We start from the raw sequence: 24,735 nt of genomic DNA on the forward strand, positions 1-24,735 counted from the left end.
AGAAGAACAAGAGTGGAGGAAAAGTGGTGGGGGAGGGGGGAAATAGCGAGATGGAAAGGGATGGAAAGAGGCGAGGAAAGATCTGCGGAGACATTGCTTACGGTAGCGGACACACTCATGTTTGTGTTTCTCCAAGAGCTCAGGTTCTCCAAAGGCTTTGGGCTCTTGGAAGCAACTGGGCCTCGGTGGGAATTTGTGCCACCCAAACGTGCTGCACTGACCATCTTTTACTGCATGTTTTAAAGCAAGCACGGGGCAGCAAATCTTTAGCTCTTTCCACGGGGTAGCCTGGCTCACGCCTCAGCTCTGCACTGCGCCCGGTGCTATTCATATGGGGAGGTGGCTTTCAGCCAGGTTGACCCTTTGGGCAATGCAGAAAGATGCCACTTTTTCAGCAGTGGTGCACCATGGGAAAGTGGTGGGGACAGATGTTTGCACTGGGTGGGTTGGCAGAGTAATGACGTCGCTGATTAGGGCTCGGCTGGTGTTGAGTGACAAATTCAGGAAAGGGGGACTGATCACGGACATTCAGTGTATGGCTGTTGGGAACCATCCATTGACTGAGTGGGAGAAGTTGGTGTTGAACATCACTACATTCCTGCAGGGCCAGAGAGGCCTTAGAGTCTCACAAGCAAAAGGGGATTGAGGCATGTCAAGAGAACTGGGGCCGTATACACACGAGGACTGGGCCATATATGCATAAGAGGAAGTATACAAGAGGACTGGGCCATATATCCATATATACAAGGGGCCTGGGTTCCTATGTCTGTGTATATGAAGTGATGGGCCATGGGTCTGTATACAGTGTGGACCTGGGGCCATATATGACAACTTTTAAATCAAGCTTGGATGTTCTTCTGAAAGATCTGCTCTGGGCATCATTTTGGGACAGTTCTCTGGCTCGTGTGATACAGGAGGTCAGACTAGATGATCACAATGGTCCCTTCTGGCCTTGGAGTCCATGAATGTTCAAGTGCATCAGGTGTTATAGGTGCACACAATGGAAGCTAGGACCTTCAGCATGGGGGCTTCACCCCCAGGAGCTGTGCTTTCCGAGTGACTCATCCCAGGGCGATGTATATCTGAAGGTGGGATAACACCTGCTTTTTTCTCCCCCTAACCACGCAGCAATTCTCTTTCTCACGTTGAGCAGCTCCCTACATGCCCCATGGTGGTGCTTTAATGTCTCTTCTCTGCCCTTCTCCCCCCCCATCCTTTCATTGTTTTGATCCTCAGCGAACCCAGCTGCCCCGTCTCTTTTCCCACTCGTCTCTTCCTGCGGGGCCGACGCGAGCCAAGATCCTGTCGCACTGGGCTGCTTGGCTAAGGACTTCCTTCCGGACTTAATCACTTTCTCCTGGCAAGATAACAAAAATGCCAACATCACCAATGGCATCAAGAAATTCCCCTCAGTCCTGAATACAGCTGGGACCTACACTGCCACCACTCAGCTATCGGTCCCTGCCTCCAAAGCACAAGGAGTTTTTTATTGCTCAGCTGATCACCCAAATGGGAAAAAGACAATCACACTAAATCCAACTCTTCCTTGTAGTAAGTAGTTTCATTCTCTTCTTCTGGACAATATACACAATCACTTACAACCCAGCATGGAGTCAGTGGATAATTGCAGGCCTTTGGGCTATAGTATCTAGCTACTCTGGGGAGAAGCTCATCAGAAAAACACTAATAGATATACACATAAGAGAAAGAAGATCCCTATGCTCCTTAGGGACAGGACTCCTGGGTTCTATCCCAGCTCTGGGAGGGGAGCAGGGTCTAGAAGGTCAGATCAGGACATGGGAGCAAGGACTCTTGAGTTCTTTTCTCAGTTGTGGTGTTTAATGTTGACCACTTAAATGGCCACATGTTAGCTCCTTCGTGGCTGGCCATTCTACCAGAAACTCCATGCTTGGGTCTGTGGGGGTGGAGCTTGTGACTGTGGGTGGGACTTATGAAGGGGACCCCCCCCTTTCCAGTCTGAGCACTGTGCTGTAGTAGAAGGTGGTTTGAGTTGCAGGCCATTCAGCTACTGGCTGGTAGCAGAGCCCATCAGATGTAAAGAAAGAAACACAGGCCCTTCAGCCCCCATACACACACTGTCAGCTTTGCATATTCTGCATTCTGGGTGCCAAGTTCACATGTGATAATTCTGTCATCCCCACCCCCTTGCTTTTGTCTTGCATGTTAACAGCTATTGAACCCAGAATGACCATCCGCCCCCCAGCCAGAGACCAATTCCTAGAGCCCAATAGAACTTCCACCATCATCTGCAGCGTTAAGAACCTATGCAACCAGGCCGTTACCCTGAAGTGGCTGAAGGATGGGGTAGAGGTCAGCTCTGGAATCCACACTGTTGGCCCTGTCTCCAGTGGCAGTAATGGTTACACCCTCAGCAGTGAGCTGACTGTCTCGGTGAAAGATTGGGATAACAACCGTGTGTACAGCTGCAAGGTGGAGAGCAAGAATTTCAGTGACATAAGGAACATTAGCAAGCCTTTCGAGTGTGGAAGTAAGTCATGACCTTCAGGGGTTCCATCCCTCTCTAGAATGACCATGACCCATCCCTCAGCTCTGCTTGGGGGTGTCCATGTAACCCCAGTGCTAAGTGAGTGAGAGTTTTTTCACATGCTCATAACCCATGTTTGAGGCCAGGTTTTCAAAACAGCTCCTCTCCCACTGAGCCTTTCTGAAAACTCTGGCCTTAACTCTCCCCAGCGCACCCCTAAACATCCTTGATTATTCTGAACAGCATAGATCCCCATGCCTTAGTGCCTCTGGGCCTGAGGTGCCCATCAGTACAGTCAGGAGAAGAGCATTTCCCTCTCACTGGGATGCTGTGAGGCGCTCAGTTGCTGTGGTAATAGGAGCGATATGTATACACCACAGATAGAGCCATAGATTATTGCTTTCAAACTCGTCCAGGTTGTACCAAACCAAAACCAGCCTGTATAAATTACCCAACTGGAGCTGGCACAAGAAAAATTGAAATGAATTAAGCAATGGGGCAACTGGGCATGGGAGGAGCCCTCTACGATTAATACAGGGATCTGTCCTTTAGTGCTCCGATACAGCCACAGGGGATCCATCGTCCAACACTGAGATGCAGCCACCTCTGGGGTGGAGTGCAGCGGCTGTTTCACAGGCTCACCGCAAAGTTGCAGAGCACTTTGCGGCAGAAAGTGACATGCACATTAAAACTCCCTCCTAATATTAAAATTAAGGGAAGCTTCTGACTCACTGAGTTGATGTCCATGTGTTCTGGGTAGGGCCATCTTCTAGGCACTGAGAACAACACAATTATTTTAAAAATTACACAGCCCACTGGTAGTCGAATGAGAATTCTCACCCATCTCTCTTTGCCTCCCACAAGGTGACTGTTCCTCTTCTGAGATCGGCGCCCAGCTAATCCCGCCTAATTTTGCTGATATTTACATCCGCAAATCGGCCATACTGACCTGCAAGGTCACTAACATGCAATCCACGGAGGGGCTCAATGTGATCTGGACGAGAGAGGATGGCAAGGAGCTGAAGACCAGCGTCGGAGAACGCAAGGTGCAGAGCAACGGCCTTTTCAGCGTGGATGCCACAACCTCCGTGTGCGCGGATGAGTGGGAGAACAGAGACGAGTACACCTGCAAAGTGACTCATCCAGACCTCATCTTCCCCCTTAAAAATACCTTTACCAAACAGCCTGGTAGGTGACCCTCTTCTGTCAGCTTGGTTGTGCTCACAGCTGGTCATTACTGACCCGGGACCAGATATTTCATGGGGAGGGAGTTAAAATACCCATCAGAAGGGAAAAGAATTCTCCATCCTCTAACAGTTTTAAGCTGAGCTTTGCAATGCTACCTAAGGGCTCTGGGTGTCCAGTTCCCATTAGAAATTGGTAGGAGTTTGACGTCTAATTCCTTAGGGTGACTTTAGAAAATCCCACCCTTGGTCTGTATCTCTAGCTAATAACTCACCCCCACCACCTCTCAGGCCGTGTAACCCTCAAGGATTCCCACCTAAGGGCAGGCCAGTGGTCTATGCAACCCACCATGGCAGAGAAACCCATGTCCATTGCATTGGACCAGGGCCAGGAGCTGTGAGCCCAAGGACCCCTTGGTCCAGCGAGGTCACTTGTTCATTGCTTTCTCCAACTCTTTCTCTTTGTACAGTAACCAACAGCCACGCTCCATCCGTCTACATCTTCCCTCCTCCTGCCGAGCAGCTGGCCCTCCGCGAAGCTGCCACTGTCACCTGCCTGGTGAAAAGTTTCAACCCCCCCGACCTCTTCATCAAGTGGCTGAGCAACGGCGAGGAGCTGAACGCCTCCAAGTACATCAACACCCAGCCCATCCAGGAGTCCAGCCAGCCGCCGCTGTACTTCGCCTACAGCACCCTGAAGATCAGTGAACAGGAGTGGAACGCCGGCAACACCTACACCTGCTTAGTCGGACATGAGAAGCTGCCCCTGCAGGTGACCCAGAGGACCGTGGACAAGTCCACCGGTAAACCAACCTTGGTCAATGTCTCCCTGGTGATGTCTGATACCGCCACTACCTGCTACTAACCGTCGTGCTGTCCCACCCCTCCCTGTGCCTCTCACTCCTCCGACTGCTGTTTGGAAGGGGAGAGGTCACATGCCCCTTCCTAAGTGTGTGTAAAATAATGGTGTTTCTGGAATGGAAAATCGTTGGCTGCATATTTTAAAAAAAATGTTAGAAATAAAGTCAATTTTGGGAAAAAAATGGAAACTATTTAAGTCCTTTTCTGGGGAAAATACCAAGTGATGTGTCCTCAGAGATGGGGAAGGGTTTCCAAGAGTTCATTGCCCATATGAAATGGGAACTGGGCACTCGTGTTTGCACTGCAGTCATGGTTCTCATATCGCTTCCTTTCTGTCTTTCTCTCTCCAGCCCTCGCTCCCTCTCACTACCGTCTCCTTGCTAATCTCAGCTCTTCCGCCTCCCACTCACGCCCCTGAACACAATCAGCTGGAGCCTCAGCTACTTAATTCCTGCTGATTCTTAGTGATTTTGGAAGAGAGTGGGGCCAAAGTAGCTTTAAACTCCCTTTCCCTTCCCTGCATTCTCCCTGTCTCAGAGCACCCTTGGGGCTGCTCTAACATACTCACTGCTTTCCTGTAGGCCCTGGGAAGCAGACAATAGACACATCTGATAGCAGTGAGCGCCAGCCAGGCTGGACTGGACTAGTACTTCTGCAGAACCCTTACATCAATTCTCCATCTGCCTGGGAAATGCTCTCAGGGGGTTCTTTCTGCCCACTTTAAGGTAACTTTGTGGTGCCAAAGTGGTGTAATTGAGAATCAGGCACAGTCTCTGGTATCCAATTCTTTCATGATTATCACACAAGGTGACAAGAAATACTCAGTCTCACACGCAATCTCTGGTGTCATTCGTTACACTCACAGTCCAACACATAGGCTCACAAGAAGTATTCAGGTCTCACATATGGTTCTTGTGGCATTCGATGCACTCATGGTCAACCCACAGGGTACTCTTGGCAGCTAAAGGTTCTTCTGGCTTCTGGTTTCTCTTGAATGTCTGGTCTCCCAAGAAAATAAAAGATCAGGGACATAAAAACACATAACCACAATGATGTTGAATATATCACAATATTCTTCCACGCCCACTAGGATCTCCCTTTGAGGTGTTTTGCTGATGCGCACAAATACCTGCACAATTTACTGTTGGCAGACAGGACACTGGGCTAGCTGGACCGTTGGTCTGACCCAGTGTGGCCGTTCTGATGTAACAATCAGCCTTTGTTTATCCATGCCTGGTAGACCTTTCCCTTCAAGTTGCTTTGTAAAGACTTTGTGCACATGTGGCAATGCTTCCATTGCCTCTGTTCGCGATGAACCTAAGGAGCATTGCACACACCCAGTGATCGTTTTAGTCACCACTGAAAACCTGTATGATTCATGGCATCTATCGCCTCGTGACTCCAAAGTGTTCCACCGGGCATCATGTCCCCCACCTACTGCCTTTTGTACACCAGGCCCTCAGTCTACTTCTTAATAGGACAGGAGCCCAGATCACCAATAAAAAACAACCACTCTCGAAGCTGGCCCTGATCAGCCACCAAGTTGGGGGGATATACCCTGCTCACACAAGTTAACAACCCAATGGTGGGCAGCGCCATGAAACCGGCATCCAGGGAAGGATTTGCAGATACTGCCTACGATATTCATATTAATCTCAAAACACAAGAGTATTTAGTAAAAGAGAGAATAAAGGTGCTAAGGAAAGGCATATGGGGCCTTCAGGCCTGGGGCACTGGCTCTGATCCAACCCCACTTCAGAGGCATTAGCTGGTTCAGGCGTGTCAGAGAATGGCATACAGGGCATTTCCCTTCTAGGAGGAGCCAGCTTTGATTCAGTCCCCGGGGGGGCAGGAGGCTGCTGGCTCAGGGCTACAGGAGATGGGGCATGGGGCCTTACCCCTTCCATGGGCACCAGCTTTAATCCAGCCACACATTTGCTAGATCAAGAGGATCAGGGTATGAGCTATGAGGTCTTTTCCTCCTTCGTGAACTGGTTCCAATCCCATCCCGGATTAGTAGTGACCCAAAATATTTCCTGTTATGCAGTGAGTGTCAGACCAGTTCTTAGTGCGATAGGTACCATCATCACATTATATAAGAATTTAGCTAGGTGGCTAGTGGGGTGTGTATGGAGACAGATTCTGCAATGAGTTAATGAACAGATAGATAAATAGACACACACTAGGGAAGGAAGGATAGATAGAAAAGTACCTGCCAGGCTCACATGAACTGAAGGCCTTGCCCAAGGAAGTTCTCTCTGCTGGCGACAAAGCGTTCTTGTTGGGTGTCTTAATTATCTACTTTCTGTCAATACAAATTTAAAAAGTAGGGATGGTTGAAAAAAATCTGTCTAAATTGCTTTAGGTGGAAATTTAGGGTTTCAGGTCAAATGATATTTTTCACAAAGTTTCTGCTTTCCACAGCAAACTTTGATTTATTTTTATCAAAAACGGAAGGTTCTAAATCCAGAATATTTGAACTCTGAAATGCTTCTTTGGTGCCTCATGGGAGTTGTAGTTCAGGTGCTCCCATTCTCCTCTCTAGGCCAGGCTCCCCAGCTGGATTTCATGTCCCATAATGCACTGTAAGCATGCTTCTCCTGTGATGCACTGCCTCTCCTTGAGAAAAGGCAAGACTGTGGAGTATGCTGGGAGATGTGGTCTGACCAAGGAGCCTGGGCTTTAGAAGAGGATGGACAAATAAGACTCCTGAACTACAACCCCCTTGAGGCACTGAGGTGCCATTTCCAAATTGAAATTGTTCCATTTTTGCATGAAACATTTCAGTTTTCAATCCAAAGAAATTAAAATTTTTCCACTGATTTAAGAAAAAAAATTCTGATCAACTCAAATAAAAAGTGCCATGAACCCAACAGCATCTGTCACAGATGAAAATCCAACCTTTTCAGAAAGCTCACTTTGCAATATAGCTCCATTTCCCCCACCCCCAACTCTGGGCTCAGCAGAATCTTTTCAAAACAAGAGTTGTCCCACAACTACTCATGTTAAAGCCACAGTAAGACACCTCACCGCATCTTGGATACAACTTACATTCACACAAGTCTCTTCTTTGGCATGAAACGTAAAACCAGATCTCAACCATCCATGATCATTCAAGATCCCATTGTCGTTTCCCCCTTATCCAATTTCTATAGCAGGAAAGAGCGGAAATCTGAGATTTCCCACTCACCCAAGACATTCAGAGAAGCTTCTGATCTGAATCATCAAAACTTTTGAAGTCTGTTCATTGTTACTTTCCATGGTTCTCAGTTCAGGAATCAAAAACCTTCATGATTTGGTCTTCTTCAGTCATTACCACCAACTATTCCTCTTCACTGTTGTTCATTCTCCCATATGCTCCCCTTGCAGTACTAGCATACAGCCTTTAAAGTAGAAGTCTTGGTCAGAATAATGACCATGCTGGTGAAGGGGCGACCAGTGCAAGGACTATGAAACATTTGAGTCCCTCTTAATAGTCCCTCAGAATAGGGCTTGCAGGTTGCACAAGCCCCTCTGCATAGAAATGAACATAATCCATTTTCAATTTGCAACCAAGAACACCCAGAGACATGCCTGCAGGGAGCAGGTCCTGAGCAATTTAAAGGCAGAAATCTATTCATACGTAACATTCTGTGGTCAGAGGAGAACATGCCTATAGACATGTAGGTCCACAAATATCCCCTTCTCTCTCTCTCCTCCACCCTTCAATGCTTCAATTCTGTATTTTTTTACGGAATAATTTAGCCAAAGATTTCCAAAGAAGCCAAAGGGGCTTGGATGCCCAATTCCCAATTAAAAATAAAAGATTCCCAGGAAATTGGCATCCAAATCCCTCAGGTTGTTTTGAAAAGCCCAGTCTTAAGTATTTCTGTCTATCGCCAGACATACTCATCTGCTGTTGGTCTGTCTATCCATTCCCAAACTCCAATTCCTCACCCATGAATTCAGTGCAAACAAAACCCTCTACCTCTTAAAATATTAGCCATTAAAGGCACTTCAGAAACAGCCTCTTAAAAGCATGGGGAAAGATTTTCAAAAGACCCCGAGCAATGTAGGAAATCCCACTCTTAGTCTCTTTCTTCACCATTGGGACCATGGAGTTTCTTCATTGGATTAAGCCGTTGAGCTGCCAAATCCAACCTCCCAACTCCCATTGAATCAGATCAGGAGTTCCCCAAGTGGAGTCAATGGGCCAGGTCCCCAGCTGGTGTAAACTGGCTGTATCTCCACTGCCTACAATGGAGCAATACCAATTTACACCAGCTGAGAATCCAACTCTACGTCTTCCACAGGGAGGGGAAAGCCCTCCATTGAACCTGGCTGATAACTTGCTCTGGGAGGGAACAGAAATGGCTTGACCTCCCCTGATACCAACACCTCCAACCTACCTACTGGAAACTCCACCTAACCCAATTCCCCTCCCAGCGTGCTCCCCATAGCAGTACTCAGAGACTCCACTGGATGATGCCACCAATTGGTCCTGACCCTGTGTATGTGTGTGTTGTCCAAAGTTTATCTAGATGGGTTCGTGGATGCCGAAGAGGAAGATTTCTACAACCTCTGGACCACAGCCTCCACTTTTATCATCCTCTTCCTCCTGAGTCTTTTCTACAGCACCACAGTGACGCTGATCAAGGTAAAGAGGGGATTTGTTGCTGCAGGAGGGGGAGGAGAGGAGAATGCCCTAGTCTAGACTGTGATGCATCAAGGGGAACATGCTTGGAAATTGGGGTTGGAGCCTAAGGGAGTTAGACACCCAATTCCTATTGTTTTTAATGGGAGTCAGGTGCCAAACGCCCAGCCTGGCAGATGCACTGGGTTGGATGCCAAGTGGACCCAAATGAGATCACAATAGTACATTAGAGAGGAGATTGGTTGCAATTGGTGGAGAATCCAGCAGGCAGGCAAAGCGAAGAGAGGGGTCCAAAATTCTAGCCTCAATGACAACACCATCAACTGTTGTTCTTATTTAGGTCCCTGTAGCCTCATTGTGATAGGCACTGCACGCACACATGGGACGCCACAGCCCGTGCCCCAAAGAGCTTGCCATCTATTACTAGAGAAGGCAAAATTGTTGCCCCCAATTTACAAATGGAGAACTGAGCAATAAAATGACTTCCTCAAAGACTCACAGAGTCTTTGGCATGGACAGGACTCTTGAATCCAACCCAGTGTCCTAAACATGGTGCCAGCTGACTTCTCTGCTAAACACTGTCAAAGCCAAACTCCAGATGCACCACCATGTAACTGAGGTATTAACTGAGGCTAGAGAGAGACAGAGGTAGTTGGTTTTGGCCAAGGCTGGTCTTTTCAAGGGAGCCTAAAGAGAGTGGAATAAAAAATTGGCCTTTAAATTGGCATCTGGTGCTTAGTGCAAGCACATGTAAGCAAACAGTGTGAATAGATGACACTTGTGCCAACACCCATGTTCATCTTGTCAGTTGCAAATCTGCAGCTCCCATCAAAGCCAAGAAGGAAGGTCTTGTCATTGATAAAGAAGACCAGGACTCTGCCACTCACGGAGTTCTCATCCTGATCTCTAATAGTTAGAGACTAACTTAAACCTAGAAGCATGTGGTTTAATATCCTCTCAAAAGTATTATCCACATTGACTGTAACTCTGCATATTTTTTGGTATCCACTTAGATATCCAGTCCAACCTAATCTTTGTGAAGTGCTTAGATACCACAACTAGGCTAGGAAGGCAGCATGGCGTAGTGGCTTGGGGCCAGATTTTCAAAGATATTTTGGTGCCTAAATCCCTTTAAAAATCTGGCCTTTGCTCACTGGGCTAGAAGCGTAGACTCCTGGGGTCTACTTTGACCTTGGGCAAGTCACATCCACTCTCTGCTACTCTTTCCCCTCCATCTGGTGTCTGTCCTGTCTATTTAGACTGTAGGCTCTTCAGGGCAGAGATGGCTCTTATTACAGTGCCCAGCATAATGGGGTCCTGATCTCAGTTGAGACCTTTTACTGCTACCTTAACATAAATCATTAATAATAGGACAGGCGACATTGACATTGATATATCAGCATCCAGGCAACTGATGGGATCATAGATCTCCAGAGGTTAGGAACAGGATTTTCAAAGGTGCCCAAGTGGAATTTTGAAAGAAAAACTTTGTCCAACAACTCAGTATGCAAGGTCAAGTCCCATCTGACATGTGCAAATTCAGGAGTTTGTGCAGAGGTGGAAATTTGGAGGCCTAGATGAAAAACTGGCCTTAAAACATCCACCTGAGATTTTCAAATCTCCCGAGGTCATTTAGACTTGGAACTGTGTATCCAGATCCCTTAGCCACCTAGAAAAAAATCTCAACCTCTGTTTTTCTGTCATCTTCTTCTCGCAAGGGTCCTAGGACCAGATTCTGGACCTCCTTACTCAGGCTGAGTAGTATAAGAACCGGAACGGAATAGAGTAGAATAAAATAGAATAGAATGGCACTGTGATGAAATTAATTGGCAAGAAAAATAACTAATTACTCAACATGAATAGGCTGGCAGACTTTGGAATTCAATGAATGAGACTTGTGTCCTACATAATGGTAATTTTACCATTTCAGGTGAAATAAACCCAACAGCCCAAGATTGTTCCAACCAAAGGAGCCCACGGAAAGTGATTTTCCTGAAGAACAGTTCCAGATTTTGCTCAACTCTGTCACCTGCATAATTGTTGTGTTCACCTGCCTGTGGAACGTTCTCAGACATCATCTGAATGTAACTGGACTTTCTGTCTATTGTTTATGCTCTTTCATCTGCATTTTTAATGCATGTTTGGCCAGTTTTTTATTTCTTTCTGTCCTGGTAATCTCTGCTTTATGCAAAATGCAATCTCTGCTGGCATAAGAAGTTGCATGTTAATGGATATATGTAATCAAATTGCACAACTTGTCATTTCCCCAGATGTTTGTGTTTCTCACCCTGTACATATTTTTCATGTTGAAATAAAGAGATTTATTATGTTGACATATCAAGAGCTTTCTTGTGGATCCTTATTGCTACTTGGTACTCATTATTACATGTAACCAATTCATAGCAACAAATAATTGTTTTCTTTGCCTTTATGGCTCACAGAGTTTAAAGCCAGAAGGGACCAGTAGATTATTTAACCTGACCTCTTACATAGCACAGCCCAGAGAACTTTACCCAGTAATTCATGCAGTGGAAGAAATTATTCTACTCTGTTATCGTAAAAACCCTACATGCCCAATACCTTGTGGTTGGACTGGAACCTACCTTTAGGAAGAGACATCCCATCTTGATTTAAAGACTCTAAGTGAAGGAGAATCCATCACCTCCCTGGGAAGCAGTTCCAATGATTAATTCCTCGCGCTGCTAAAAAGTTGCCTTTTATTTCTCATTTGAATTTTTGCCACCCCTGGATCTTGATACACCTTTGTCTGCTGGATTAAACAGTCCTTTACGATCAGAGATCTTCACCCAGTGCAGGTACTTATAGACTGAGATCCAGTTGCCTCTGAACTTTCTCTAAGGGTCCACTAAATAGACTGGACTCTCCAAGTCTCTCTGCATAAGGCACATTTTCCAGACCATATATCTGCACCCAGCACATTTGGGTCTTATCTCCATTTGGTCCGCTAGGTATCATAATACTAGAAGAGAGGTGAACAACATCAAAGCAGTTGGTAAATACTTGTAAAATTGCTGACACATTAAATGGGCAAAATTAAAATTACAATGTGATTGTGGGAAATTATACTTTCTTAGCAGTTCAGAGTTCTGCAACTGTAGTAACACTAGCACATGACGCAGTAGGTTGGGTTGACATTGCATGATAAGATAAGATAAGAACCTATCTCAGGTTCTTAGCTGATGCCAGCACCACAGTATCTTTCTCTGGTCTGATCTCTTGCATCCTTCAGTCTCAGATGTGATAAACCCGGTCATGGTCCAAGATTAAACAAGGTTCAGGGCTTGGTATGCAGAGACCTCAGCTTGCTTAGCACCATGGTAAATACACCATTAAAAACCCTTTTAATCTTTTATGAAAAACACAGAAAAGAAGAAAACCAGGTAAAGCCAGTGAAATGTAGCGTGTTAAATCCAGCTTTCATTTTAACAACATCCCTGGTTCCCTTCCCCTTCAGCCAGACAGATTTTAGGAGCAAAAAAGCCCTTGTTTGATGGTCTTTTTAGATGGTATCAAAGTTGGTAACAACTGTCCTTTCGGGGAAAAGAGAAGAAATTAGTTGAGATGGGCTGGGGCTGGGGCTGTCGCTGTCGTGGTTGTTGTTAAAATCTGATCCTGTTTCCTAGAAGACAAAGCAAACACACATAAAACGGGGAGGGAAATGACCAGCAAAGATAGAAAATGCAGCTTCTGTCTCGGGGGTTGACTTTTTGCAACCTCACTGATGGCGAAACACAGGCCTAGCACCCGGTCTTACCAGCCACTCCGAGCTATGGCAACCTCGTACCAGCGTCAGGGTGTTTAGGGCCTTGCTTTCGCTTGGCCCCGCTCTGGTCCGATGACAGTGTTGCAGAATGTGCAGTCGTGGCCAGCTAAGCCAGACTTTTATCAGACAAAAGGAGAAAGAGAGAGAAAAGAAATAAGGCAGAAAAGGAAATGAACTCATTATGGGGGCAGGGGGAGACAAAGTCTCACATCTCAAGTAGTGCTTGGAATTCAGCCGGAGCCAGTGGCGGTGATGGTATCAGCTGGGTCCCTCTCTCTGGTCCGGTCTGGTCAGGACATCTCTCAGGATTAGGGTTAGGGACTCCAAAAGAAAGTGTTAGGCAGACTAGCCCAGCCCCTCATTATATTGTCCACCAATTAGGCCTAATTCCCAACATACCCATTTTGGTTCATTGATTTTTGTCTCACACTGTTCTCGTTTACCAGGCATGATCCTCACAGTCCTTGAGTTACATCAGTGGGTCTTTCAGTCTGTCTCCCTTTCATGCCTTTTCCCATCCACATGTGTTGTTATAGGTTACTGTGACCTCTTACGAACATACGCTCACTTTTTACAGACGAACGCACAATTAGGATAACTTTGTAGGCCCAATTATCGCAACAACACCCTGCCCAAGAAAAATGTGGATGCTTCTCCAAATGTTTTCTTGTTTTCTCAAGTCTTTCTCCCTGAAGAGAGTTCTGGATCTCCCGACCAAACATGCCAAGCAATTCCTGTTCTGTTCTCCTCTAGATTTCAGAAGTACAAAGGCAGCCATGAAATTGTTTCCAAGCTCCTCACAGCAGTCCCTGGCTGGGATTCAAGGGGAATGGTTCTTATATTGTTATTTTTCCAGAGAAATTCACTCCAGAAGGTGAATAACTCACCTTAACTTGAGCAACAGAAGCAAGAAAGACTGAGGAGTGATCTTCTCCTGTCTTCTGACTAACAGGCTTAGCCATTGGCCGGTCCCTTCATGGACAGGCTTAGCCATTGGCCAATGAATCCAGGCTGCAATTTCTACTCTGCTCAATAGCAAGAAAATGCAGACTGCTAGAATTATCACATGGGTGTGCCAGTGATGAAGCACAATTAAAAGAGATGGGTGTGACATACAAATCTTCCTTTGCAAGGTAAGACCAGCTCTTTGGTGCAACTGGATTCAGTCACCCCACTCAGTAGAGGTTTTCTCATGTTTGGATTCCACCAGGTGAGACGTAACTGAGATGCACATATTGTAATGGTCCGATGGGTCTGCTAGTAGGTAACAGAGCTGGGAGACTGTAACGAGTGAGAGGCAGAAAAAGGATTATTTTATATTAAGGTTCTTCTCCAGAAATATGCCTTTAACTTTTCTGCAGAAATAGGCTGGGGAGAGCTCACGGGAACAGGATGTGCAGGGAAAGCCCTGGTGTGGAAGGGTGATCCAATGGTTAGTGACTTGGATTCAATTCCAACAATTCCTGCCTGACCTTGGGCACGTCACTTAGCCTACCTATGCCTCAGTTCCCCATCTGTAAATTGGGATCACAGTATTCCTCCTACCTCAATGGGGCATGTGAGAGCATAAAGATCTGAAAGTTTGTGAGGTGCCCAGGTACAATGGTAATGGCTGCCAGAGAAGTACTCAAAATCGAGGCATGTTGCTGCAGAGTCGGAAACGAATAAGTTCAGTGAGCATTTGAGAAGGTTCGTGATGATCTGCTTTGGTTCAAGAAATGTCTGAGGTTTGGGGAGGTGGATGTACTGGAATAAGCAGCTGTGGTGGAAGGCCAGTGTACCAAAGTTGCCCGGGCCCCTGGGTGGGGAAGGTGAAGTACCAATTCTTATTATTTCAATGGAAACCAAAGGGCAGAACCTGTAAATTGTCACAGCTTCATTGACATCAGCATCAGTTCAACTTCTCATTGACTCTCATGACTAATTACTCCCTGACTTCTTCCAAACATCTCAGGAGCTTGCAATAAAGGGTCTGGTGGGAATGTTAAAAAATATTGTGCTTGGAAGGGAGGATGATATTCAGAATGTATTTGTAGGATATCCAGATACAGGGGAGAGTCTTGTGTAGATCTGAGAGAGAGGATGAATATACTTGTACAAAGCTCTCTTCTCTCCCCTGTAGCCACCTTTTCTTTCTTTTAACATCTCCTGGCAGTTTGTTTTTGTTATACAAAGGGTCTCTTCTTGTCCTTGCTCCTGTGAAGGTGGTGAGAAGTAGCTGGGTGGTTCCTCACACCATGACTGGTGGTGGAATGTCCACTGCAATTTGACGTGTTTAGAACTGGCTTTAAGATTAAGCTTGATAAGTTTATGGAGGGAATGGTTTGGTTTGATAGGATAACGCGATTTAGTCAATAGGTCAATAACGTGCCGCCACTGGTAATTAGTACCGAGGGTCAATGTTGGGAAATTGAAAGTCTTTTTCCCAAGTGTCTGGCTGGAGAGTCTTGCCCGCATGCTCGGGGTTCAGCTGATGGCCATATTTGGGGTCGGGAAGGAATTTTCCTCCAGGGTAGATTGGCAGTGGCCCTGGAGGTTTTTCGCCTTCCTCTGCAGCATGGGGCAGGGGTCGCTTGCTGGAGGATTATCTGCTACTTGAAGTCTTTAAATCAGGATTTGGGGACTTCAACAGCTGAGTCAAGGGAGAGAATTATTTCAGGAGTGGGTGGGTCAGCTTTTGTGGCCTGCATCTTGCAGGAGGTCAGACTGGATGATCATAATGGTCCCTTCTGATCTTAAGTTCTATGATTCTATGATTCTATGAACTGATCGATTGGTGGAGTTTCAGGGCACAAGAAGGGATCACTGTGATTGGCATATCCCTGGTGATTCCTGGCCCAAGCCCCCACCTTCTGGTCGAGCAGAGCAGTTAGAAAGAGAGGCCAAAGCTGGCTTTAAAGACTCCGAGTCATGGAGAGTTCACCACAGTCCAGAAATCACGATTGCAACCCCCAAAATACTGCAAAGCTGGGAGAACCACCTGGGAGTGAATATTTCACCTTCCCCTGGACCTGTCAGTGTCCCGGAGAGGCAGATTGAAGAGCCCAGAGGCCGAGGTGTATGGTTTGAAAGCTCTGTTTGCACAGAAGGGCAGGGCCCGGAGGAAAAAGGGCGCGTGTTGGGTTATCTCATCCATCCATGACTCATGGAGGGCTCTTCCCTAGCTTTAACAAATGTCTTGTCATCAATAGGCCCCTACCAAATTCATGGCCATGAAAACCATGTCACGGACCATGAAATCTGGTCTTTTGTGCGCTTTTACCCTGTACTAGACAGACGTCAAAGAGGAGACCAGTGTTTCTCAAATTGGGGGTCCTGGCCCAAAAGGTAGTTGTGGGGGGGTCACAAGGTTATTTTAGGGGGTCGCGATCAGGCCTGCTGACAGGGGAGGTGAAGGGAGCAATTGCCAAGGGGCCCCGACGATTTGAAAGGGCCTGGGACCCCGGCCCTGTTGCAGTAGCAGCGGCCAGGTCAGCGCTGAAGGAGCCAGAAAGGGGATGGGGGGAGCAGCGGGAGGTCCGGGGGAGGGACTACTGGCAGGAAGGAGGGAAGCAGGAAAAACAATGAACAGAGACACGGGGCAGAGCGCCGTAGCCTCCAAGGGGAGCTGGGAGCCCAGGCTGAGCCGTCGTTGTGTGCCCAGCCCGGGGGGGTTTCTCCAGCTGGACCCAGCCCCAGGCTCTGCCGCCCCTGGCCCAAGCCGCAGGCACCAGGTGCTGGAGGGACCCGGGGCCAGCGCTGGGAGGGCAGGAAAGAGGCGTTGCACAAAGGCCCTGGGAGCGGCAGGTCTTGCAGCCCCTGGGGATCTGCTCCCGGGCGGGAACGCGCCTGGGCAGGGCCTGGACAGTGATGGAACCGCTGCCCTCACGCTGCCTCTGGCTCGGGCAGGCTCTGCCCCGGGGCAGCACTGGGGCTCGGGCGGCGACGGAGAGCGGGTGGGGCCCGGGGGGGAGGGGTCAGACAGGGATGAGGGGAGGGGAAAGACGGTGTGAAATGGGGGCGGGGGTTGAACTATCTCTGTGCAGCCAGGGATGCCCAGGGGCAGCCGAGCTGGTGCTAGGGGGAGGGGAGGGGTAATGAAATCCCCTCCGATCTGGCCACTTCTCTCTCCAAGAAGGAGAAAATTCTCCCCAATTTCTCCCTGATTGTCACTGACGGGTATAAAATCCAGGCTGGTTTCTCCCCTTTCCTCTCACGTGAGTGACCCTTTCTCGCGTCTCCACCTCAGACTGGGCCCCATTTTCTCTCTAATTCATCAATGTCAATTAAAAATCGCCTCAGGTTTGGGATATTTTCCCGTGCGTTTGACCTGCAGCAAAGTGTCCTTTGTCCGGTGGGAAACAGTTACCCTGAGTCATTCCCCAAACGGGAAGGGGGTTGGTGGGTGCCGCCCTGAGACGCGGCTGCCCGTTCTCTGCCAGCAACAAGGCACGGGATGGCCCAGGAAGGAGAAACGGCGGCAAATGGAGACTGCCCAGCCCCAGGTGACCCACCCCGAGCTGCTGCCCCCCACAGCTGCCCAGTGCAGCTCCCCCCAGCCACTAGCTGCAGTCACCTGCCTACCCCTGCTGCTGGGGAGTGTTCCTGCTCCATGCCCCTCACGTGCCCTCTTAAAATACCTCCCCAAATGGCTCCCTGCTGCCCATGGAGGCTGGTGGTGCAGAACTATCACGTTTGCTTTATTAATTGAACTTTCATACACAGATCCCCGTCCCCCCAACCCCAGGCCCTTTTAAATCACCGGGTGGGCCGCAGGGCTCCTGGGCGCATGCGGGGTGGTACCGGTGGCAGCGACGGCAGCCGGGCGGGGGTATGGAAGCCCTGGCCATGCCGGACGAGCGCACCGGACCACGTTCGTGCGGGCGAGGCTTGTGCGGGCGTGGCGTGAACCTCGGCCATCTCTTTCTAGAGGTCCATTGACCGATCTGCCCTGGGGCCTGGAATTATTGTCGTTGGGTCCGGTTGTGGTATTGCCACCCTTACTTCAGAGCTGGGTGGCCGGAGGGTGGCGACGGCTGGCCAGGTGCACAGGTGCAATCCCGTACCAGGCCACCCTGACCTCTGTGCTGCTGCTGGCGGCGGCGCTGCCTTCAGAGCGGGGCTCCCGGCAACAGCCACCGCTCTCCAGCTGCCCAGCTCTGACCACAGCACCACCGCCAGCAACTGCACAGAAGTCAGGGTAGCAGCACCGCAACCTCCCCACAATAACCTTCTGATACCACCCCCCCACACACAACTCCTTTTTGAGTCAAGACCCCTACAATGACAACATCCTGAACTTTCAGATTTAAATCGCTGAAATCATGAAAATGACGATTTTTTAAATCCTATGCCCATGAAATTGAGCAAAATGGACTGTGGATTTGATAGGCCCTAGGCATAAAATAGAGGAAGGGACTCGGGGAACTGGCTTCAATTCCCAGATCTCCCACAGGCTCCCTCTGCCACCTTGGGGAAGCCACATCATCGCTCCATGCCTCACTTTCCCCATCTGTGCAATGGGGGTAATGATGCTCACTGCACACTGGAGAGCTGAGATGGGCTGGACTCAGGTTGTGAGGCGCCTGGGGAATATTTCAGCCTTGCAAAGGACCAGAGTCTCCTCTCAGCATCACTCGCACAAACCAGAGCTATTCCACCGGAGCTGCTACAGGTTGACACTGGAACGGCCGAGACCAGAATCCCATTTCTCGTGTTTTTCGCCCGTCGCTAGGACACCACTGCACAATGGGAAGTTAAAGGTGGAGAGAAGGTCTGTGACAGGCCCGAGGTCCCACAGCAGCTGGGAACAGAACCTGAGTCCTGACTCCTTTTCCAGTGAATTGAGCACTGGGCCATGCAGCCATTGGGCCATAGAAGGGGGTGGATAGATGGATGGAGGTTGATCAGTGACGTGGTTTTTCCCCTTTTGATGGATTTCTTGTATTCTCTTTATTTTTCCAGAGAACCCCACACCCCCCTCCGTCTTCCCCCTGGTTCCCTGCTGCCCCAAGACTGGCAATGCTCCCCCGGACACAAGCTTGGCCTGCCTCGTAACTGGCTATTTCCCAGCACCAGTGGAGATCAAGTGGAATTTGGGCAAAGTGACCCAGGGGATCACAACTTTCCCCGAGGTGATGATGAGCAAAGGGCTCTTCACCCAGAGCAGCCTCCTGATCAACCCTGCCAGGTCCCGGCAGGGCGACACCTACCAGTGCGATGTGACACATAAAGGGACAGCAAAGACCCTGTCAAAGAAGTTCCCTCAGGAGGGTAAGACACGCGGCAGGGGAGGGCGGGACAGCCAGGCTGAGCTTTTCAAAGTGCCTAGAGGGTCTGGGAGCTAGTGAATCTTAATCCACATCCTGTAGGTGCCTTTGGAAAAACCTCTCCCTGAAAGTCTGGGGAAAGTTGGGCCCAGTGTTGAAACACACTGAGCCCTGGTGCTTTGTCACTGCAGATCTCCTGCCCCCAGCGCCCCCTCCATGGACCTCTGAACGAGGGAAAGCTTGGGGTGACAGGCGCCCTGGGCAGAGACCTACGTTCCACTAAGGGGGAATTTTTCAGCCCTGCCTAAAGGATTTAGGTACCCGGTTCCCTTGGGAAATTGGCATGCAAATCCCTTAGGCACCTTGGGAAATTTAGACCCGCAGCTGGGCTGAAATGGCACCTAAGCCTCATGCTGGCCCCTCTGTACAGGGGAATCTTCGGCTCACTGCCTTTCACCCTCACCCAAGCCCAACCCAACCGCCTCCCACTGGGGAGATAGAACAAAGCCCATTCGCCGCGTCAGTCCAAAGCCTCAAAGCAAAACCAGTGCAACTCAGAGCCCAGGGTCCCGGCCACCAGGGCCCCCCAGCGTTCAGCCGGCTGCATGGGGAGCACCCCCCCTTTCCACTAGGTCACCTTTCTTGCATGTTTCCTAGGCCTCCTGCCTGTCCACACCTAGAGATTCCCCCTCAGGCGCTTTCCTCAGCACTGAGCCAGAAGCTTTCCCTGATATAGCCAGCAGCAAGCAGCCCCATGGGACTACAGTTCCCAGCAACCACTGACCTTAAAGCGGCTAGACCCCCTTAAGAGCTAGCACTGGTTCCACCTTTATCATGGAGCTGGGAGTGTTCCTTGCACTCCCGCTGTGCTGGGGCATCGTTTGAAATGGACACAAGCCCAGAGCCGCAAACCTAGGCATTCTGGGGTCAGCACTTCAACGGGTGTAAATCGACTGATCTCCGCTGAAGTCAGTGGCACTGAGCCGACTTACATCAGCTGAGGATTTGACCTTTTATCCATAGTCAGACACAGTCAGTCCTTTCCCAGGTTTTCTTCTGATCCCATGTCAGGCTGTACAGCGCCACGGTCCCCCTTCAATAGGGGACATTAATTGAGGGAAACTAGTTCAAATTATCAAACACAGCTCAGGTTCCAGCTTTGTCCCTGCTGTTTACCAGGGAGAACACACTCCATGCAGCACGTGCAGGAAGAGGCCTGGAGGTGTTTAATATTTGCCTATATGATTTAAGGGCCCTGTTCCCACTTGTTTTAATCCCTTACATGGCTGTGAAAAATCTCAGCCCTGGAGGCTTATTAAAGTACTCAATGTAAACGTACCACAACAAGGTGGGGGTTGCTAGTGCTGGGAGGACTGTAGCATTAGCCCTCTCTCTGGAAGGGGACTGGGGAGCTTCAGAGAGTGACACTGGACTGTGTTTTCCCCTCTCTCTGCTCTCAGGGTGTGGTTCGACAACGCCACCCCAGGTTCACCTCCTGGTCCCCACCTGCGAGGAGAGCTCCACAGAGAGCCAGCTGGAGCTGCTTTGCCTCCTCCTGAGCTTCAAACCCAACAACGCCAACGTGAAATGGCTGGTGAATGGAAAGGAGAGCAGCCCCCCCACCCCGGCCTTTTCCCCTGCCATGGGCACAGACGGCTTCTACATGGGGCAGAGCCGCATGAATGTCACCAAGCAGAGCTGGGAGAAGGGGGACATCTACACCTGTCAAGTGACCCACCCAGCAGTGGGAGCAGAGCTCTCCATGCACAACACCAGCAAGTGCTTGGGTGAGGGGCTGGGCCCGTGCATGGCGGGGAGGTGGGGCAGAGAGTTACTGAGAAACCAGCCCTGCCGAAGGGTAGGTGGGACTTCACCTAGACACCAGTGTGACGGGAGACATAGGAGTGCCATAGAGAAACTGGTGCTGTAGGTGAATGGGAAGAGAAAGAGATACCATGGCTGGCTGGATGGGAGGGTCACTAGGAGTGTTCTGATGGAGGTGGAGGGATAGATTAGATTTCAATCGTCCTTTCCACATTATTTGAACTGGTCAATGACGTCTCTTTCCATTTCTCAGCCTGCCTCAGAAGCTCACTTGACCCAACCATCTACTTAACCAAACCCTCCTATGAAGACGTCATCAAAAATTCTGGTCATGTTACCTGTCTAGTTCTGGGCTATGACTTAGCAGCCAGCAGAATGGCATGGAAAGTGGATGGGCAGGTCAGCTCTGCGGCGAAGACAGAACCCCCCAAGAAGAACAGCAACGGGACCACCAGCCTGGTCAGTTCTCACCCTGTGTCTCTGGCACAGTGGGGACAAGGCACCAAATTTACCTGCAAAGTGACCACACCCTGTTCTGGAGAACTAACCCAGGACATAACCATGAGCAATACAGGTGAGGAGACTTGGCATCTCCAAGGGAAAGGCAACCGCCAGTCACTGTGAATTGGGAATAGAGGGTGAAACTCACCCCGCACACATCCTAGGCAGCCTTTATGTCCCAGTTAAGCCCCCAAGTAGGACTTTAGCGGCGCCTAGGCCCTCAGCACAGGGGTGTGTTGCAGGTAGAACTAGTATTTCCCCTGTGAATCTCTCACTCTCAATCTCTCACTAATTTCCACTTGCACAGTTTTCCCAGGATTCTCTTCCTGATCATTAAATTCCGGCTCCTTCAAGAATTTATTTCCCTCGGCTCCCTGGAAAACGGGGATGTGGCCTGTTAGGGATTCTGATCTGACATGCGTCTGTACTTCTTACCTCTGGAAATCAGGCTGGTGCTTGTCGCTTGCCATCTGGCCTTTCCAGGCTATTTCTGGTGAGACTCTCTGAGAGTGTCCAGTGGAGTTAGGTGCCCAAACCCTATTGAAATACCCAAGGTCTCCAAATCCCTTAGCCAGCCTTTGAAAATCTCAACTGTGTTTAATTTTGCTGTGAGCGTTTGAAGGAGGGAAGAGGCTCCATCTGAGTGAGAAAATGGGTTGGTGACCCAATGTCATGATGATGCATGATGGAGACTTGGGGTGAAGAGGCGATAGTGTGGTTCAAGATTTGGGGTGAGGGTTCAGGATTGGGATGCAGAAATAGCTCAAAGCCCTGTGTCCATTTCCATTACTGAAAAACTAAGCTGAGGATAAAGATTGGGAGGATGATGAAGACTGAGATAAAGATGATGTCAATAACAATGAAGAAGGAAATTAAGATGTTGAAGGAGAAAAAGAGAAAGAACGTTATAATGCTGGAGAAGATGAAGATAAAGAGGAAGGAAGTGGTTATGAAGACAAGGGAGGTGAAGAAGATGAATATGATGATGGCAATGAAGACGAAGATGATGATGTTAAGTTGTTTCCATTTAAGGGTGAGGGGAAGGCTCAGGACTTCATTTGAATGTTTGGGTGAAGGTCCAGGCTCTTTGAGTTTCAAGGGAGATAATGCTCAGTGGTTGGGTTTTTATTTTGCCTGGTCTAGCTTCACACATACCCGGAACAACTGCCCTCCCTGCCCCTTCACACAGTGATAGCTGCTGGAGCTAAGTCCTTAACTTAGACATGCAAACCAAGTCTTATTCTTCTCTTCCCCCTCTTCCTTTTCATTTAGGCATCAGTAAGAAGGAGCCCTCAGTCACCATCTCCCGAGCCTACCAGGAAGACATCTCCGGGAATAGAGTCTCCTTGACTCTCATCTGCGAAGCTAGCGGCTTTTACCCAGAAGAGATCAGCATCTCATGGTTGAAGAACAACTCCCTGGAACTCAAGTTGAGTTACAACAATGGGCCTGTGTCAGGAAGTGGCACTTTCTCTGCCTACAGCATCCTGAAGGTTGACAAAAGTGGAGGAGCAGTAAATTATACCTGTGTGGTGCATCACCCGGCCATGGAAGAGCCCAAGAGAGTTGTGGAAAAGGTGTCCCTCGGTAAGTGGATCCTCAGAGGCAGGTGTTAATTTGGGGATGTCCACACACTTTCTTATCCCAGCCAATGGCATGAACAACTGCATGACTCCATGTGAGCCCTGGTGAGAGGGGTGGCAATGAGGGATTTCTGTCTCCATTATGATGCCATATTTGGTGAAACCAAGAACTGCATGATTTATTGCAACCTGAGCTGGGTAGGGAATGTCCCCTCCACTCCAGTGCAGGAAATTTCCCTTTTCCCCCAAGGCATTATCCAGTCTGAAATGCCCCAAACAATGGGAATCCCAACCCACCCCGTGAGTAGATGATTCCACAGCCTCACAGACCCCATCACCACTAACGGAAGTGCAGGAAAACTGTCCTAATTGCAAGAGTGAATTTCAGGGCAGAAGCAGAATGTAATCTCATTGGGCTGTGATTTGGCCAAGACATTGGGATGGACACTCTTGCTCTTGGGGAAAGTTCACAGAGGTCTTTCATGGCTGGGAGGTGGTTCACAGAAAAATGTCTTTCCTTCTTAACCATGGATCCCTCTAGGAGTTGTTTGCTTCACAGTTAGACATGGATTCTCATGGTGGAAGATTCACAATTTTCTCCTCATGGTCCCTTCTTATTCCTCCAATATTGGAAATGCCTTCGTGGATCTGCAGCCATGACAGACACCCAATTAAAATCTGTACTCAAGGGAAATGTGAGCTGGAGTGAGGCAGATTCTGTATCAGATTCAGAAGCTGATGAGTGCATGCAAGCACAGGAAAGAAACCCCTCAGCTCCATTGCCCCACAGTGGGGCTTGGGCATCCATATGAAGGTGGAATCCCAACTCCTGCAGCATCTACTTTACAATGCTAATCTCAACAATGTTCAATAGAGCAGACATCAGCCTCTAGGCTGCACTTCAAAGGCAACAGCTCCAAACACCCCACACAACTGAATGAAGACGCCTCCATTCAACTCAGTAGGTCCACATACCCGTTGCACATTTTGGATTTGTTGGTGACTATGCCACTCCAGGAACCTGCATGAGGTTCTTTCTTGCCCACCTTCCTTGATGCTCCTGCATGTTGCCTCATGAAGACTACCCCTTCTTTTCTGTCGCTAAGCCTCCTGAGGGACTGCTGTCGCTCCATGCAGGTGAGTCAGCCCTTTCCTAAGTTGTCAATATATATCTACTCGATTTTACCTTTTGATCAGCCTGGCTGCTATCAGACTATGCTCTGGTTTCTTTGCAGCTCTGACCAATCCACAAAGACCCACGGTTGAACTCCTGCAGTCCATAGACCTGGAGAAGAAAATTGTGACATTGAAGTGTATTGTGTATGACCACAGGCCCAAAGGAGTGACAATCAAGTGGCAAGGAAAACCACACCTTGCAAGTGAGCGAAGGATGGAGGATGGTCCATACTTGAAACAACTATGGACAAATGGGAAGAGGCAAATTACACTTCTGAGGAGGAGCATAAAGAGACAGGGCAAAAGGTGACCAAGAAGACCATCAGCAAAGGTGAACTATAGAATGATCTCCTGTAACCGCAATATTTATTTTCCTGGCAATGTGATAAAGGCCTAAATGTATCAGCTGGCTTATTCAGAGCATCAGGGAGAGAT

At 48.8% G+C, this 24,735-nt stretch overlaps 1 protein-coding gene across 1 annotated transcript in view; it reads left to right on the plus strand.

The window, feature by feature from the left end:
• Nucleotides 1-24,735, plus strand: part of LOC120380832 — an 80,115-nt gene that overhangs the window by 12,735 nt on the left and 42,645 nt on the right. The window contains exons 2-5 of the mRNA XM_039498730.1: nt 18,912-19,220; nt 20,677-21,003; nt 21,294-21,614; nt 22,814-23,128. Coding sequence (XP_039354664.1) covers nt 18,912-19,220; nt 20,677-21,003; nt 21,294-21,614; nt 22,814-23,128 — 1,272 coding nt within the window. The remainder of the gene's footprint in view (nt 1-18,911; nt 19,221-20,676; nt 21,004-21,293; nt 21,615-22,813; nt 23,129-24,735) is intronic.

Source organism: Mauremys reevesii, linkage group 13 (genome assembly GCF_016161935.1).
Source record: "Mauremys reevesii isolate NIE-2019 linkage group 13, ASM1616193v1, whole genome shotgun sequence".
In the NCBI taxonomy this organism is placed as follows: Eukaryota; Metazoa; Chordata; order Testudines; family Geoemydidae; genus Mauremys; species Mauremys reevesii.